This window comes from Mchenga conophoros, linkage group LG14 (genome assembly GCF_057382185.1).
Source record: "Mchenga conophoros isolate Kocher_MC1m ecotype Shallow Benthic linkage group LG14, M_conophoros_male_GT1.1, whole genome shotgun sequence".
NCBI lineage: Eukaryota > Metazoa > Chordata > Actinopteri > Cichliformes > Cichlidae > Mchenga > Mchenga conophoros.
The window spans coordinates 6,506,340-6,525,377 of record NC_140539.1 but is presented as its reverse complement, the minus strand read 5'-3'; the positions used below and the strand labels follow the sequence as shown (position 1 = coordinate 6,525,377).

The 19,038-nt window shown below is 40.7% G+C and overlaps 1 protein-coding gene across 1 annotated transcript in view; it reads right to left on the bottom strand.

The window, feature by feature from the left end:
• lrrc75a (leucine rich repeat containing 75A) overlaps positions 1-19,038 on the bottom strand; it is an 83,376-nt gene that overhangs the window by 20,830 nt on the left and 43,508 nt on the right. The window contains exon 3 of the mRNA XM_085244932.1: positions 12,279-12,391. Within this exon, the coding sequence (XP_085101058.1) occupies positions 12,279-12,391 (113 nt within the window). The remainder of the gene's footprint in view (positions 1-12,278; positions 12,392-19,038) is intronic.

Genomic DNA, 19,038 nt, shown 5'->3' with positions numbered 1-19,038 from the left:
CACTCATTGCAGGTCACGATTTAAAAAAAACAAAAACAAAAAACATATGTAGTCAATTTTTGTAAATTTGGGTCATTTTAAGTGTCAGAAGTGTAAAATATCCTTTGCCTCGTGACTTGTGATTAAGAAGTTGTCAACCAGTGAGCGTGCTGTTCACAGACAGATCCACCCCTCGCTCACCACATCTGCTTATGCAAATGCAACCAAGAAACCCAGCAAGGACTCTTTTTCTGAGAGAGGAGATTTAAACTATTTAAACTTAAAGCCAAGATCTACATGACAGTCATACGGCCGGTGGCCCTATATGCAACGGAATGCTGGCCAGCCACCAAGAAACACGAGCAGATCCTCAACGAGACAAAGATGCTCAGGTGGATGGAGCGCTTAACCCGCCTGGATCGTGTGACAAACGAAGATGTTCGAAAACGAGTCGGAGTTGCCACGATTGAAAAGAAGATGAGGGAAATGCGCCTACATTTTGGCACGTCATGCGCAGCGAGGAGGATTCGGTGTGAAGAACAGCCCTCCGACCGCGAGGAAGACCGAAAAACCGGTGGATGGACGCAATCACCGAAGATATGCACGCAGTGGATCTCACCCCAGAGGACACTCAAGACTGATCCAAATGGAGAAGACAGAGTCACGCAGCGGACCCCGTGCTGGGAAGAGGCGAGGAAAGAGGAGGAGGAGGAGGAGATTTAAACTATGTTTAAAAAATACAAAAAAACCCCGCAATACAGTGCTCACTCTTTGCCTCCCTTATTCTGCTCATTTACAAGCATATAAAGACACTGTGATTTTTAAGGCCCTATTTTCACAAAAACTTATTTATAAAGAATAACAGAAGGAACAGTTACTACCAATAACACATGCTGCATCTTTATTTTTTGATCTTTATTGCATAAACCCATCCTCACTAGAGGGATAGAGACTATTTCAATTGACTGTTGCGCAGGTGGGAAACTGGAACCCCGTATCTCAACTGGTAACAAGGTTTTTCAGGCACTTCATGAATACTTTTGTAGGAGTCTCAGAGTGAGACAGAAGGGACTTCTGACATTTGTAACTTTGAAAACTTGACTAAAGAAAGGGAAAACACGCAAAAGCGTAGTATGGCCGTTCGTTTGGAGGAATGCTAGCAACTTGCTGCTTAGCATAGTGCCACATTAGCAGCTAAAGACACACACATTTCCCTCAGGAATTCATACTAGACCTTATTTAAGACTTTGTAAGACTCTGTTAACCTTCCTCTACAGTCACAGTCTTCATCACCAGCTCATCTATATAATGCTTTAAACAAAAGCAACATCGATGGAGCGTGAAAGGATACAAGCTGGCAAATCGATGACTTCCTACAGGTGGGAAAATGGGTTAGAAACAAGAACGGATATTTTCCAATAATTGCCTCTTCTCTGTCTGACAGGTGATTCTGTCAAGTCACGCTGGCCATTCGTCTTTATCATCTGCTCTTGCTGAGTGTACCTTCAAATATCAGAATGTCACATGTTTGCCACTCATTGTTCAGATTGGCTGAACAATGAATGAAGCTTTCTTAATTTTTTACATCTCCCCTGACATACAGAAATCTAAATATAAGCAATGGTAACACCCTCTCTGCCTGGTTTTGCCTCCTGGTGATGGGAAGCAGACGAAGGAGATATAGAGTCAAGAAAGGCCTGGGCGAGGCACAGACAACCTGAGTCAACACTCAGCTTCTCTCTGGGCTGGCTGTCAGAGCTCAGGTGGGAGGCAGCCTATAAATCTGTTGGCAGGGCAGCGACACCCAGCCAGTCAGCAGGCGGCAGACACATGGCTGGCAGAGAGACCGGTACAGAGACAGACGGACAGAAAGGAGAAGACTGAGGAAAAATAGATGGCAAGACAAGGTACAGGGCGTGCCACTGTCTGAGGTTGTGTGTGTGTGTGTGTGTGTGTGTGTGTGTGTGTGTGTGTGTGTGTGTGTGTGTGTGTGTGTGTGTGTGTGCGTGCGCGTGCGCGTGCGTAGGCAGGTTAGTGTGTGTTTCCATGGCAAAGAGTGCTGTGGTCAAGCAAAACCTCTGCAAGACCTCATTATTTCCCTTCCAACATCATGAAAAACAAACGAGCCATTTGGAAAAAACACAACAAAGGACACAAGGGAGACAAGACAGAAAGAAACTCAGATCTACGTTCAGTTGGTTGGCATACAGGAAGTTGTTTACACGCTGGTTACTGTAACTAGTCAGTGTCTTGCCAGGTAAAGTTTTATGACTAGCTGCTTCTAAATCACTGTGGGATCCACACAGTCCATATGACTGCAGTGCAGTAAGTATCCAGATGCTAGTTTTACTAGCAGTGACTTTAATCCTCTAAGTCTAACTAACACATTCTGAAAGTGTGCAATTTGTATTGGTAGAATTTGTGTCTTTCTGAGAAACACTGTGATTGCAATTTCTTCAGCTAATAAGAGTACGTTGCCAAAAATGAGGTGCTCAAACAATCCCTTTCATATATAGTTGCATAGTGTTTGCAGCCTGCCTGGATCCAGTCAAGGCTGCAAGTCAGAAACTTAACACCACAACTCCACTAAGGCATGACAGTAGATTGTTATTTTAAATTTTTGATTATGAGCTCTAGGTGTTGTGGTGTGGAGGTATATGAAATGAAATATGGATATAGTACCAATATTTTAACACGTCCTGTAACTGTTGTTTTTATGCTTTCGTACAGCTGTGATTACAGATTCTGACCCACTCCATACATTTGTATTTTAAGTTTAATCAGTTTGATAAAAAGAAAAAAATACAACACAATAAAAATGTAATACAGCAAAAATAAGTTATGCTATTTGTATATGTGCAGTACTTTGTGAACCCTGGTTTATTTAAATTACTTTAAAAATGAAGGCTGCATGGTATGGACATATGGCACAAATGCCCAGCATAAATTACTCATGTTAAATTGCACAATTATCGGCATCCTACAGAGCTCCCCAGATAACACCATTTCAGATTAGCAGGTAAGCTAAAGGATGAAGAGCAGCCAGTGTGGTCCATGTTCTGCTATCCTCTATGCTGTTGCATGCTGGGGGAGCAGGCTGAGGGTTGCAGACGCCAATAGACTCAATAAACTGATCCGTAAGGCCAGTAATGTTGTAAGGATAAGATAAGATAAGATAAGATAAGATAAGATAAGATAAGATAACCTTTATTAGTCCTGGATGGATGGAGCTGGATTCCCTTAATGTGGTGTCGAATGTTGTCCGAGATAAAGACAATTTTGGATAATACCTCCCACCCACTCCATGACATGCTGGCTAGCCACAGGAGCACGTTCAGTGAGAGACTGAGATTACCAAAAAGCACCACTGAATGACACAGGAAATCATTACTGCCCGTGGCCATCTCCCTGTACAACTCCTCCATCTAATACACTGTAAACACTGCAATAGTTACACCCTTTTTGCTCATGCTCTTTCTACTCTGTATTATTCCTGCCAACATTCTTGATATTTATTATTGAGTGATTTGTATATATTGTTCTATTTCTTAAATTTCTTAAATCTGTAACATATTGTATTATTAAATAGTCTAGTCTGTTTCTGTTACCTGTTATTTATACTGGAGCAACTGTAACCTACATAATTTCCTTAGGGATTAATAAAGTACGCTGATTCTGATGCTGATTAATAATTAAAACAACATTTTTAGATCTAACAGTATTTTATGTCATTCTTATGGCATATCTACTCCAAGGCTCTTCTTCTGCATGCACATTTTCAGGAGCTGAAATCAGCGGAGGACCATCGGTTTAAAAAAACTATCTACAATGTCCATCAGAGTCTAGCAAAGCAACCTGTAAGTGAATCACAACAATATGACTAATAGCTTTATGACGACGTTTTTCTTTTCCAAATAACCAACAGATATCATGACAACACTGCTCTCAATGATACTATCTCATGAAGTTTGACATTTTGGCGCACTGATGGGAAAAAAACAAGACAAAAAACAAAACTAACCTGTGTGTTACACATATTGTACTAACAGCACTCTCAGACACTATACAGTATTATCTAAAAGATTACTGTGTTTTAACCTAATACCCTAACTGATGCAGTTAGAAATGAGCAAACATATTACAGTATGAGGAAATGACTTTGGCCATGTCCACACCAATACGTTTTCATTTGAAAATGCATCTTTTTCTCTCAGTTTTGGCCTTCCGTCCACACTAAGATAGCAGAGGACGTTACACAACAGTTGTTTTGTTTGCTCTCAATTTTGACAGCCCTATTAAAGATTAATATTAGTTTGTACAATTCTCTTCCGCTTTTGCAACTTTGTACTTTTGTGTTACTCACAGCAACAACTCCACCTCATTGTTAGTCCATTTAATAAACTCTGTGCTTTTCCTCAACATTTTGCCGCGACGTTTCAAAGAGCCGGAAAGTAAATAAACGGCAGACAGAAATGAGGCAGGTTGAATCGGTTTGTGTTTTATGCATGCACAGTATTAGAACATAAGCGTTTTTGGCCGTTTCAATGTGGACGCACATGAAACGGTCGTGAAAACGACTGAAAATGATAGTGTGGACGTGGAGCGTTTTCAGACAAAAACACCGTTTTCAAATGTATCCGGGCTAGTGTGGACACAGCTTTCGTGTATGGCATTTAAATTTGACACCAGAGGTCTGTGTTCATTTTCTGTTCCACTTATTTTATTTTACCGAGAGAGGTTAATTTACCCATAATTTAATGTAAGTTTACTACTAGTAGTTATGAAGGCCAAAATTAAAAAGCAAACAAACAAGATTTCATTGACAGAATGAAGTAGCTGTGTTAGTAATCTGGCCTAAAGCTCTTAATGTTTAGTGATGATATTTGTGGCGAGTGCGAGCTGTTGAGTTTTTCTTTTCTGTCTCCTGGCTGATTCTTCCCACCCAGAGCACAACTTCAACCAAACACAGCTGACAGGCATGTGAAGATGCCTCTTTTTGAGGCATGATGTCTTGTGGCTAAAAAAGTAAGCAGACCCCGAGAATATACGCTGTCACACTGTTTACCTCACAGTTTTCTCTGCGGGGGTTCAAACCTCAGAGTAAAGCAGAGAGGATGTCTGCTGGCTGCTCCGCACATTCAGCTGTGCAGCTGCCTCGTTTCAGACCACTGAGAGGACTTACTGAGGACACTGAAAGGAGCTGTTGTTAAGCAGCCAGACCGCTAACAGTAAGCCTTCACAACTATTCTCGATGAATAGACAATAAAAAAAGTGCCAGCCGTGATTTACATTTTATATGCAGTCATTCTGTATAGCAGCAATGACTGCTGAAGTGTCTTTAACTACTGTCATCTCACAGAAAATTCTAATCAGCTCGGATAAACAGAGCTGCAAGGAGTGCTGTGCAATACAGCAAGTTTGGTACCGATCCGATGTCAAGTAAATACAGGGTCAGATACAAACACTGACACCAATCTAGGAGTCTAATAACTTTTATGATATTTCATCTGAAAGAAAAAACTACTTTTCAATCCAAGAGGAAGAAGTAGTTTTCTTGGAGGCTCACCAGCTTTTCAAAGTTTCCTTTACGTATGAAAAACGCTCGGCTTTACAGGTTAGACGTGTGAAAGAGTTAGTCACTTCTGAGTCATGATGTTGGCTGCTCCTATGTGTTTAACATTAGGTGGAGATTATATCAAGTATTCTGAAAATTTTAAAATTGCTTCAGAAATGATTAAAAATGTCATCTGTAAACAGACATTAAAAAGCATGTTTACAGCCTGATCAAAGCACAGCTTTAGTATCTATAGCTCAGGGCTGCACACTCCATTGAATTTTGATTCTAATCACAGTTTCGAGCTTCCCATAAGTTAAATTAACACAATCAAGACAAAAAGCAAATCAAGCGCTTCCTAAATCAGTGCCTGATCATGTGGAATATCATCCACTGTTTGAAAATACTTTACATTTACGTAATGTTAACCAAGGTCAAATTCCAGGCAATGTTGTAGAGTTTTGCCTGCGTCAGAGAGCATCACAGCTAACTTAATCAACCGTCTGAAAACACATCACAAACTGCAGCATAACCAACGCATGAAGAGCAAGAAAAACAAAGCAATGCTTATGTGAATTATCCAACATGAACTCAGATGCCCATAAAAAGTGGTTCTGTACAATTCATGCATATGCATCCAGCTCACAAAGACAATCACCAATCAATCACGTTCCATTTAGCCAGAGATATGTGCCCAATAAACATGGAGAGTAACAGAGGATTCAGGGAAACGGTCAGCGTGATGGACAAAAGATATGTTGTTCCCTCGTGCAATTGTTTTTCCAGTGTTTACAAAACGTCACAGGGGAAAAGGACGGGAATCTCACAGCCGTTGAGTGCTACGAGTTTTATTCACATCCATCATGCAGGTACAATGGATGGATATTTTGGCTTCAAGGAGATGATCTAAGGTCAGGTGACCTCACATTATTTGTCTGCAGAGATAAAACACGATTGCTTGAAAAGTTTAGAATGAATTGTTTTTGCTTTTTTTTTTTTTTTAGGTGATATTGATAATATAGCATTATTATCACCTTTAACATCTGTCCTGTTCGGCAGTTGTAACAAGCAGCAGTCACGGTCTGAGTGTTTTGTTGTGCCAAATTTATTTGCTTTCCCAGGAGGAGCACTATGGACTTTTGATGGAGGTTAGCGCTCTCCGAGTTCTTCAGATTTTCTTTATGTTTTTCTTTTTATCTCCTTTCGATGCGCTGAATTTAGGCAAATAAGAAGGACTGATTTTTTTTCTCAATGCAAAGATTTGTGCATTAGTAGGAAAGTCGCACCACGTGGATGTGAAAGCAGTGTTTATGTGACTTGTGATTTGAAATTGGAGGCAAGTTTTCTTCATGGACAGGAGTGCAGACATGGGCAGCTGTAGCTGAACTCTGCCTGCTGCACAGTGAGTTAACTGATGTATAACTCATCTCTCTGGAGTCAGGAGGCTGTTTAATGGCCTAACCATACAGCAGACACAGAAGCAGAGTAAAAGTCTGTACCTCTGTTTTAGTGGTCACAAACCATGGGCTATACCCAGATAGACAGTACAGGAAACACACATGGCCAAACCACAAGGTAAGTCAAGAGACTAAAATAAGTCCCATACCCCATCCAAAAAGAAAGAAATTGGAAAAACCTTACGAGGATAAAGTGAAAACAGAGAAGAAAATTGGTAGCAGGTCATAAATAGGAAAATGAAGTTTGGCAAAATTCTGAGACGGTCTGACAAAGGAACAAAGGAAAACATGGCTGCTATTGTACTGGGTGAGCAATTAACTGACTGGAAACAGTCGCAACAGAAAATTGGTGTGAAAAATAAAACAGGGAATGATTATGGAGTCCATGTGGTTTGTTTGACAGATATCTGTCTAGATTCACCGATCTGTAATTCTCATGGTGTCAGTGCGTTACACGGGTAAGGTGTAATTCATAATTTAAAGATACTCCAAGTGTAGAGAGTTTTAACCATCTCTTCACTGAGAAAATACTAAAGCTCAGCTTAGCTTACTTCTAAACTTTGCACAAAAAGTGAGGACAGTTGTGTCCCTAAATGATGCCACGATGCATCTGTGGGTTCAGCAGCAAAGTTGAGTATATGGGTTGCTTGCCAAAGCTCTGCAAATGCCAAACAATCAACACAACCACATTGGCTGACTTTCAACAAATGTTGGTTGAAGAATGGGATGAGTGTGAAGCTGGTGACCAGCATGAGGAGGAGGTGCCAAGGCCGTTGTGGCATGTTGTATGGCACTTCCACATGCTACTGAGACTTGCTGAGAGTTGTTCGTGGGTACAACCTACATACTCAGAACTCTATCATTACATGTTCTACCTGAAAGATTCAGACAATACACTGGCAAAGCATACCACACCCACACCCTAACTCATTAACAGCCAATTGCTGTAGGAATTTAAAACATGTAAGAATTCAGTTTTAGGAAATTCACTAAAAAAAGTTTCAGTTGCATAGCTGTCCTTTTAACTGGACACCTGAGTAAAAGCACAAGCTGACCAGGGTTTTTACACAGCTGGAAACAGCTGCTGCATGGATCATACACAGAGACACAGGTGTTCTTCAGCACCATCAGAATTAACAGCCCGGTCTGAGAACAAAATTTCACAGAAATCTGTTTGTGTTCATGAACAACATTTTGTTATGTTTTTTTCCACGGCATATATATATATATATATACATATATATATATATATACATATATATATATATATATATATATATATATATATATATATATATATATATATATATATATATAGATATAGATATAGATATATAGATATAGATATATATAGATATAGATATATATAGATATAGATATATAGATATAGATATATATATATATATATCTTCCTAAAAGGTTCACATTCAGATGTTTTAATCCACATCAACACCAAGGCTAGATTCTGTAATGTCATCAGATATCACAATAGATGTTTTTCTTTTGAGCCATAATCCAATCCAGTGTTGATTAGATTACAACTGACCACCTGGACCAATATTAATGTCCCCTTCTCTAGAGATTTAAATTCAAATGAGTCTTTAAGAGACAATCCTCCCAGTTGTCACCCAAGAACTGTTTTTTGGTTCCTGACATAAAATGGAGCTTAGAATGGAATTAGTATGGAGATGTATTGTGTGTCTGTGTGTGTTTGTGAGGGAGGGAGGGAGGGGGGCAAGCTTTGTGGTCTGTACAAATGGATGACTCAATCTCTGCCCTTGCCCTGAGCCTCAGTGTAAATGGACCCTGCCTCTCCTCTGGCTAATCACTCCGACTGGAGTTCATGACAGCCTTAAGTGCCGACTGCACCGCTGTGTTATTAAATCCAATCCACCAGTCAGGAATTATTTAGGGTGATTACCAAGTTTATTTTAATTTTCATCTTCAGCTATCACTTGGTTGCATTAAAGCGGAGGCACAGTGACTTTTGGGCTCGCTCAGATAAAAGGAGAGCAACATATCATTTTAGCTGACCGTGAAGGCAATGACACACATAGACACACTCACTCCTGAAGACACTCACCAAGGGTTCAATCTTATGGCCATATTGAATTACGTCTCTCCACTCCTGTGGTGCAAACTGCTTGGTAGAGGAGGTGACACCTTGCATTTATGCTAACAGCCGAAGAGAAGAGATTGCAATTTCCTGCTGATTCTCCTTTCTCACAGCAGTGGGGATCCTTTCTGCTAAACCATCCCACTACAACGCCAGTCTTCCACCATCTGCTCCCACCAGGCTACATTTTATAGCAAGTCTCAATTTAGGTTGTGCAACATGACAGAGAGATTAGCTTTGCAGCTGAAGGGCTAAAGTACAGAGACACACAACTTTCCAAGTTTTTAGGATAAAAAAACCCAATTCAATGATACAATGATGGATACAAATATGATTATAGAGTAACTTTTTAGTCATCCATCTACCTTCTACTGCTTTGCAGATCCAGGCCATGGGAGCTGCAGTCTAAAGACTGGCCTCTGCCTTCTCGGCCACCCCCTGGTACAACAATGTTGACTGAGATAAAGTAAGCAAAGGGCTAAATAGCAAACCGAACATGGTTACAGGTCACAGGATAAAATTTATTACTGATTAAATCTCCCTTAAATGCTATACAAACATTCAGACATCACTGCAGTTGAGACGCCTCAGCACAATGCTGCTTCTTTTCCCTCTCTGGGAGTTGAGGTGTTAGCCTTTAAGGATGTTGTGGGCTGAAATGAGAGAGGCCTTGAGTAGTCTGAGTGCTCTAAAGACAACATATGCCCCGAGGTTCTAACAAGCCCTTGCCTATAGAGGCAACTCTTTTTGGGCGCTTCGGCTGCAGGCTCATCCTGTAGGTCACTACCAACACTTTGAGGTTACAGGTAAAGGTAGGAAATTGATAGCTTGACCTTGAAACTCAGCTTTCTTTTTACTGCAATGAAATGCTACATCATCCACATTACTGCTACGATTCATCTGTCAGTCTCTTGTGTCACTCTCCCCCGACTCATGAGCAAGACCCTGAGATACCCTGAGGTCCGTCACTTGAGGGAGGGACTTATTTCCACACTTTCCCAGCATCTGAACTATGTGACAGTGTTAGAAGTCAGTTTGTTTGTCCAAGCACACAGAGGATTTTTCAAGGTCAAATCCTGGTTGTCCTACTAAAGGATTCTGAGGGCACAGCTGGAACATTCATAAACTAGATCACACTCAGGGTGGCTGGAGGTGATCACGCTTTCAGAAATCCATCACTTTGATTATCTGAAATATGGAAAAGAAAACCATAAAGAATACAGAATTCCATTCAACATTTATTTTTTCAGTAAATTTTGGAACAAAAACCGACCTGAAACATCAGGTTTACATAGTGCAGCTTACTAAAAGTGGTAAGATGCCAAAATTAGAGAAAGTTCCAGAAGCTGAGGCTGCTGCGATGTTCCAAATCTGCCAAGAGCTCCCAGTGGCGGCAACAATTTGTTGACCTGATTCATAAAATGAAAAAACAACCTACAGTACATCTGTCAGCATATAACTGATGTGGTCATACACTTGGTTACATGCACTTCTTAGTTAAATCTGCAGTTATCAAGCTCAGCTCTCTTTTTTAATGTATGCTTTTCATTGTTTAATTGTAACCTCTGCTGTCTCTCTCTGTCCTTTTATGGTCGTGGTCGGGCCTGATGACACATGACCTGATATCCCAGTGTTGGTCCAACATCATCATAACTTTGGTCGAGGATCAAGATTGCAACTGACCAATGTGATGTTAACAGTTAACATTAGCCAAGAAGTTAGCTAATACTTTAAAAAAATTACTACTAGAAAACCAACATGAGTAACCTAAATTTGGCTAACAGCAAACCTAAGTTGATAAAAAATATTTATTATGATGTATAAATGAATAAAGAAAACACTTGAAATGCCGATTATTTCTTCCAGAAGAAATTTTTATATTCCTACATTCCTGCAAAGCTATGACATCACAACAATGTTGATCCTGAAAAAGCACATTATGATGCTGCAGGGATATCAGATACGTCAGCTGCCGACAGTCATTTAACACAGCTCTGTGTTAAATGAATATTGGCAGGCTCTATAAAATTTACAGAGATTGTATTTATTAAAGTGGAGTGTAGAGAGGAGCTGAGAAGGGACAATTCAAGTAAAAAAAATATTAACTGAGTTGACGATTCAACAATAAAATAGTGACACGTCGCGACACAGCCAGAGGTTCAAAGGAAAGAGTTGTTGGAGTATTCCTTACAGCTCTTAAGGTTTAGATTCAGAAGATTCTAGCCTTTGACTTGGACTCCTATATAAACCAAGTGAGACTCACCAGACATTTAAGAAAGTTCTAGATACTCCCTTTACCCTTCAAAACCAGAGGATTCAAATATCCTTTTTTCCACATATGCAGCAGTGCACCCTAAACACCTGTAAACAGGCTTTGATTTATTAAAACAGTCCACAACAGGATTTAGCCTTTAATTTCCTTCTTTGACGCATTTTTGCTGATGTTTAACTGCACTTTGCAGATCAAGTATCACTACATGTTGTGCACCAGAGAGCAGAGAAGTATATATATGCTTTGTATACAGTACATGAATTACCTTGAGTGTTTCATATATAGCACATTTACTGAGAAACTGCTGTGGTAATGCAGGACCCAGCTTATATTGGAAATTTCATTTCGAGAATTGCTTTAGAGAATTTAATCTTTAATGGCTGTACTGGAGCTGAGCCAAAGAAGCATATGGATTAGTAGTTTATACTTGGTGTTGATAACTGATTTGCATATTGTGTAACACTGCAGTGTAAATACAGACTTTCCACATGATGCAGGTGCAATGAAGAAGAGTGGTGAGAAAGCTAAGTGCTGAAATGCAAAGGGAATCAAATAAATTACTAGACATACAGACTCGTAAAGCAATATTTCCAATTTTAACTGGGACTGAAAGTCAGAAAAACAATACACAAAAACACAGCTCAGGAATTATGTATGAATAAAAACAATGGTCTTCTGACAGCCACAGGGAAGCCGACAGGCTAAAGTGAGTCAGTGAAGGTGACACAGAGAGGAAAGATTTCATCTCCAACTGTGTTTGTGAGAGAGTGAAAAAATAAAGAGACACAGACATCACAGAGCTTTTCTTTGGCATCCAAAGGGGCAGCAGATGATGACACACTGGTGACACACTAGGATGTTAACAAAAACAGAGATACATGCTGTACGACACACACTCACCAGGCCTGAGGTTTCCTCTTGAGCAGGCCCTGTCTCCTCCATCGAGAGTGGGGGCTGAGATGGTAGGTCAGCTGACGACAAACCTTTTCCATCGCCCCAAGAGAGTCTCCCTCCTATTGAACACACACAGACAGAGGCACAAAATATCAGCTTAATTACAGACGGCAGCCAGAAAATAAGAAAAAAATTTCTTTGTAGCTTTATTTTCACAGACATCAGTTCTATTGGTATTTACATGCCCAGCCAATGACAAAAATTAAGAACGAGCTAGCAAGTCAGCATACCAGAGGAGACAGCTAACGGCATATTTATGTTTAAAGTGTAGTTTTTGCACCTTCTTGTTTGTGTGTATAGTATATTGTTGAAATTGTACTTTTCACTGCTCCTTGCATAATTTGTTTTACATATTTCCGAGGTGCTTTTTAAACCAAGCTTTGTAAAACAGCTTAGGCTAGAAAGACAGCCTGCATTATCAACATGTAGAAAGTGCAAAACTGTTAGCTGATATAGCATCATAACTCCTTTAATTTCTCCTTAAAATATCCTCCTGTTGGTTTAAATGAGAAATTACTTTAAACAAAGCAGCCCCAATAGAATAAGTGATTTTATAATGGTTACATCCATCGTTTATATCAGGGGTCCCCAACTCCAGGCCTCGAGGGCAGATGTCCTGCAGTTTTTAGATGTGTCCTTGATCCAACACAGCTAATTCAAATGGCTAAATTACCTCCTCAACATGTCTTGCAGTTCTCCAGAGGCCTGGTAATGAACTAATCATTTGATTCAGGTGTGTAGACCCAGGGTGAGATCTAAAACCTGCAGGACACTGGCCCTCAAGGCCTGGAGTTGGAGTCCCCTGGTTTATATACAGTTTTTGAGTTCTAACATTTCTTTGTCTGCTGGTTGTGAGATCGTGTCAGTGATACAGTGTAATGATTTTGTGGTGAAGCAGATTTAACACTGTGATTAGTCACTTACTGGTTGAATAAACATAGAAAATAGGTTATACTGTCTACATACAAGATTAGAGATAAATATATTATAATATTAATCTCTGGCTCTCTTCCACAGCACGTCTTTTATCCTGTCTTCCTTTTCTTACACCAACCGGTCGCTGAACCTGGTTCTGCTGGAGGTTTCTTCCTGTTAAAAGGGAGTTTTTCCTTCTCACTGTTACCAAAGTGCTTGCTCATAGTGGTCATATGATTGTTGGGGTTCTCTCTATGTACTATTGTAGGGTCTACCTTACAATATAAAGTGCCTTGAGGTGATTTGGCGCTGTATAAATAAAATTGAATTGAATTGAATACAAGATGTATACATTTCATACCACTGGAAAAAAATGCTCTCACGTTAGAATATTTACAGTGGGGCAAAAAAGTATTTAGTCAGCCACCGATTGTGCAAGTTCCACCACCTAAAATGATGACAGAGGTCAGTAATTTGCACCAGAGGTACACTTCAACTGTGAGAGACAGAATGTGAAAAAAAATCCATGAATTCACATGGTAGGATTTGTAAAGAATTTATTCGTAAATCAGGGTGGAAAATAAGTATTTGGTCAATAACAAAAATACAACTCAATACTTTGTAACATAACCTTTGTTGGCAATGACAGAGGTCAAACGTTTACTATAGGTCTTTACCAGGTTTGCACACACAGTAGCTGGTATTTTGGCCCATTCCTCCATGCAGATCTTCTCGAGAGCAGTGATGTTTTGGGGCTGTCGCCGAGCAACATGGACTTTCAACTCCCGCCACAGATTTTCTATGGGGTTGAGGTCTGGAGACTGGCTAGGCCACTCCAGGACTTTCAAATGCTTCTTACGGAGCCACTCCTTTGTTGCCCGGGCGGTGTGTTTTGGATCATTGTCATGTTGGAAGACCCAGCCTCGTTTCATCTTCAAAGTTCTCACTGATGGAAGGAGGTTTTGGCTCAAAATCTCACGATACATGGCCCCATTCATTCTGTCCTTAACACGGATCAGTCGTCCTGTCCCCTTGGCAGAAAAACAGCCCCATAGCATGATGTTTCCACCCCCATGCTTCACAGTAGGTATGGTGTTCTTGGGATGCAACTCAGTATTCTTCTTCCTCCAAACACGACGAGTTGAGTTTATACCAAAAAGTTCTACTTTGGTTTCATCTGACCACATGACATTCTCCCAATCCTCTGCTGTATCATCCATGTGCTCTCTGGCAAACTTCAGACGGGCCTGGACATGCACTGGCTTCAGCAGCGGAACACGTCTGGCACTGCGGGATTTGATTCCCTGCCGTTGTAGTGTGTTACTGATGGTGACCTTTGTTACTTTGGTCCCAGCTCTCTGCAGGTCATTCACCAGGTCCCCCCGTGTGGTTCTGGGATCTTTGCTCACCGTTCTCATGATCATTTTGACCCCACGGGATGAGATCTTGCGTGGAGCCCCAGATCGAGGGAGATTATCAGTGGTCTTGTATGTCTTCCATTTTCTGATGATTGCTCCCACAGTTGATTTTTTCACACCAAGCTGCTTGCCTATTGTAGATTCACTCTTCCCAGTCTGGTGCAGGTCTACAATACTTTTCCTGGTGTCCTTCGAAAGCTCTTTGGTCTTGGCCATGGCGGAGTTTGGAGTCTGACTGTTTGAAGCTGTGGACGGGTGTCTTTTATACAGATGATGAGTTCAAACAGGTGCCATTCATACAGGTAACGAGTGGGGGACAGAAAAGCTTCTTACAGAAGACGTTACAGGTCTGTGAGAGCCAGAGATTTTCCTTGTTTGAGATGACCAAATACTTATTTTCCACCCTGATTTACGAATAAATTCTTTACTAATCCTACCATGTGGATTCATGGATTTTTTTTTCACATTCTGTCTCTCACAGTTGAAGTGTACCTCTGGTGCAAATTACTGACCTCTGTCATCATTTTAAGTGGGGGAACTTGCACAATCGGTGGCTGACTAAATACTTTTTTGCCCCACTGTATTTGTGATTTAACATTGCATCAGCCTGTAACAATTTCTGTATCTGTGCTGTCTTTGAGGTACCCTGATACCAGAGTGGTATCAGATACAAACATCTAGACCCACACTATCACTGGTGGCCTTTTTTGCCATCACTGGATTTTGCTAGAAAAACAAGTTGTGATATATTTCACAAACAATTCACATGCAGTGTAGAGTAATTGGAAGCATAAGATATTTAATGCTGCATTGATATGGCATCAGATAAAGAGTGTTACCAAAAAACAAAGCAATAGCTATCGATCTATCGTGGTTAACAACATTTCTGTTAATTTCCTGCATTCTTTTGTCAACAGGTCTTTACAGGTTAGTATAATAGACCTTATATAGGAGTTGATTTAGTTTCTGGGTCTAAAAAGCGAAGGCAATGTGGAAGTGCCTTAAATCTGGATACCATTTAATGACCTGCAGGGGTTGACGCATCCGCTGCCGAAGAGCTTCAGGTGTATAGAAGTGAAAACAACCCTCGGGCTCCATGCTCTGTGACCTCTGCAAACATTTCCTTGATGATCTTATGGGAGTCTTGAAGAGGATAAATCAGGGTTTGCTCATAAGCTAATGATTTATTAATCACAAGTTTGACAATGTATATGCAGTGTCCCTCGCTTTCTCAGTCAGATCCATTTTTCATCATGTCTGGTTTCAAAATGCCAAGATAGCAGCAAAGTACTCAGGTTTAAGCTTCACAACTGGATTCACTAACCAATGGATGTCACAAAGGTTATGTCCTTGTTTAATATACTGTCCATGTTTGGGAGAGCCAGGTCTTGGGGAATTCTATACAATAGTACATTGCCAGCAATTTATGCTTAGTATGTCAAAGGAAAGAAATATATAACCCTTTGCTAACAAAGGACAAGAGGCCTGTTGGTGACTGTACATGTTTCTTCCCTGACCACAACCATAACATTTGATATCCCAGTGTCGGTGTTCTTCCCACATCATCATAATAATATTCGTCCAGGATCATTATTGCAAGTGACAAATGACATCTGATAATCCAGTTAGCATTAGGCAAGAACAAACAATAAACAAATCAACATAGGTAAATTGGGCTAACAGCAAACTTATTGTAAAATTAATAGAGAAAGCATTTGAAATGATTACCTCTGTCCCAAAAGAGAGTTTTATATAAACAAAGGCCCATTTTTCTTTTCCCCCCACATTACAAAGCCATGACATCACAACAACATGATTGGTCAGTTGCAGTGTTGATTCTAGACCAACACAGGTTACCAGTTCCACCTACACACCAGCCACCTAGCAAATCAAAATCTGAATTTCAGTTGTGTCTCATTTGCAGGAGCTCACAAGGATTTTAGGTTGCCAAGAAGTGGCCGAATGGTCCCTCAGCCAGTGTGGCTTTAATAGGCCTCTCTATAATGTATGAGCATCAGTCATCACTTATGAAGCTATTCCACATATGAACTCAAGTGATACATATGCATGTACATTTCAAACTATGCAACAAGTATATGATTTTGATGTCAGTTACGGGTGTTGCTAAGTTGACATGAGGAACAGAGAGGAAATGTCACGTCTGACATGGCATCACCACAGAATAAAAGAGGGCAGTGAGGTGCTACAGCAGCCAACAGGAACTGATATAATTCAAGGATACAAGGACCACTGGAGCAAAGAATTACTAAACACACCTTCTGTCAAGTTTCTGATATGACAGGACACGCACAGACACACACACAAGTCTGGGGACTAGAACTCTACAGGGTGTGCTGATTGGCTGCCCATAATCAAACCATTTGGTGCGCTGCATCACAATCACATTGTGTCATTAAGTCTGAGTGTCTGAATTGCACCTTTACATTCAGTGTGGCACTCTAAAAATGTTTTTTGATGAAACAGAAAAATGTCATGTACCAAGCATGTTCATGACTTTCTTACAATGGTACAGTCCTCCCAGGGCCTTGGATGAGTGACATGTAAAATTACATCTGTTGCTTGTGACGCAAAATAATGGTGACTCATAAATATAAATATAATCCCAGAGATGGCTTCTTAGTTTGTATCATAGAAACTAGGAAGCAATTTGAGAAACGGTGTCACCCAAACCCTCCACTACATCGTAGCTGTGTGTGTATGTGAGACTTCCACCCACACTGAAATACATTTATTCAGGTGGTTAGTCAGGTCCCCTGTTATCCAGTACAAAACAGATGGTGGAGAGTTGGGGGATGAGGAGGGGGGCGTGGGGGTGGTAAGGTTGAGGGTGATGTCAAAAAAAGCTCTTCTATGTTCCCCTGTTGTGGGGTGAGGATGGATGTTTGTGAGCGACTAGGTTAAAAGCCGAAGGGCAAAAAGTGGAAGGAGAAAAAGAAAAACTATGTTCTTGCTTTTGAAAGTTACTGACTCTCTGCCCAGAGGGGAGCTGATGGAAAAATTCATTTCTCAAATTAAATGAAGTGATAATGACTTCCTTTGAGAAACTGTGAATATGTTCTGCAAATGTATGTGTGGTCAAACATGGCAAAAAAACAAATTGAGAAGGCATTTTTGTTGTGTAAATTCAGATTTTTTTGATTCCCGCATGCTGTGACAGAACAAGCTCTTATTTTCGAGATTCAGCATGATAAATGTAGCCCACAGTATTTTTTTCTTTTCTTTTTTTTATCTTTTGTTTTGTTTCGACTCATTTGATTTTGATTCATTGATTCATATCAACACTCATGTTTAAACTTGTGCTTTACTTGAGCCACAGTGAGTGTAACAGCTAGCACCTCAACCTGACTGAAATGCTGAGCTGTGCAACAACAAATCCTGCAAAACTCAAAGTGCTTAAACTGTCACGTTCCCTGTGTTTAACCGGCTGGCTCAGTGAGGCTACAGATATTTGTTACGGTTTTCTCCTACTCTTGCTCTCTCTCTCTCTCTCTCTCCTCCTTGCCTGGACCTAGCTCATTGGCCAGCACATCTGAAAACGGTTACTCACATGCGGCTCATCATCCTGCCACTCCCAGACGCTATTTAAGGCAGAGGCTCAGTTCTTCTTATCGCTGGAATGTTGTACTACACATTTCAGGGTAACCTCAGCTCAACCTAATCTCGTGATCCCTCCTGTTTTTCTGGCATTGATCTGTTTTGTGCATAGACTCCTCTATCCTATCCTCAAGCCCTTCCTTTGGATTTCCTGAACGCGTGCGAGTTTGCAGAGTGGACTCGAGCGAAGAGGAGTGTGTAGTGTGGCGTGGCTGAGGAGGAGAGTGAGAACCCCGCCCGCAATACCCCGTGGACTGTTGAAGCCCCATGGATTTCCCTCACATTATATATATATATATATATATATATATATATATATATATATATATATATATATATATATCCATAGGTCCCTCATCCTATTCATGTAGCCCCTTCCGCCGGGGTTACTTGCATAGTAGCATTCCAACAACGCCCTGTTTTCGTCTCTTGCCCACCGATGCCTTCTTGTTCCAGTAGCCCACTTTTCGTCAGGGTGCCCTGGTTCCTCAACACCTGACGCGGACCTTGTTGATCCGGGCGACGTCCGAGCCGGCATGCCTTCATATTTATCTGTCTCGCTCATGTCTGCGGTAGGCTTGCTTAGCATAGAGATGCTCTGTCCCCACTGCTGTTCTGCATAGGCCTGAACCCCCTCAGTGAGATCATTAACAAGACTGGCTATGGATACCGACTACAGAACGGAGCAGTTGTCAGCCATCTCCTGTACATGGATTCAATTCAATTCAATTCAATTTTATTTATATAGCGCCAAATCA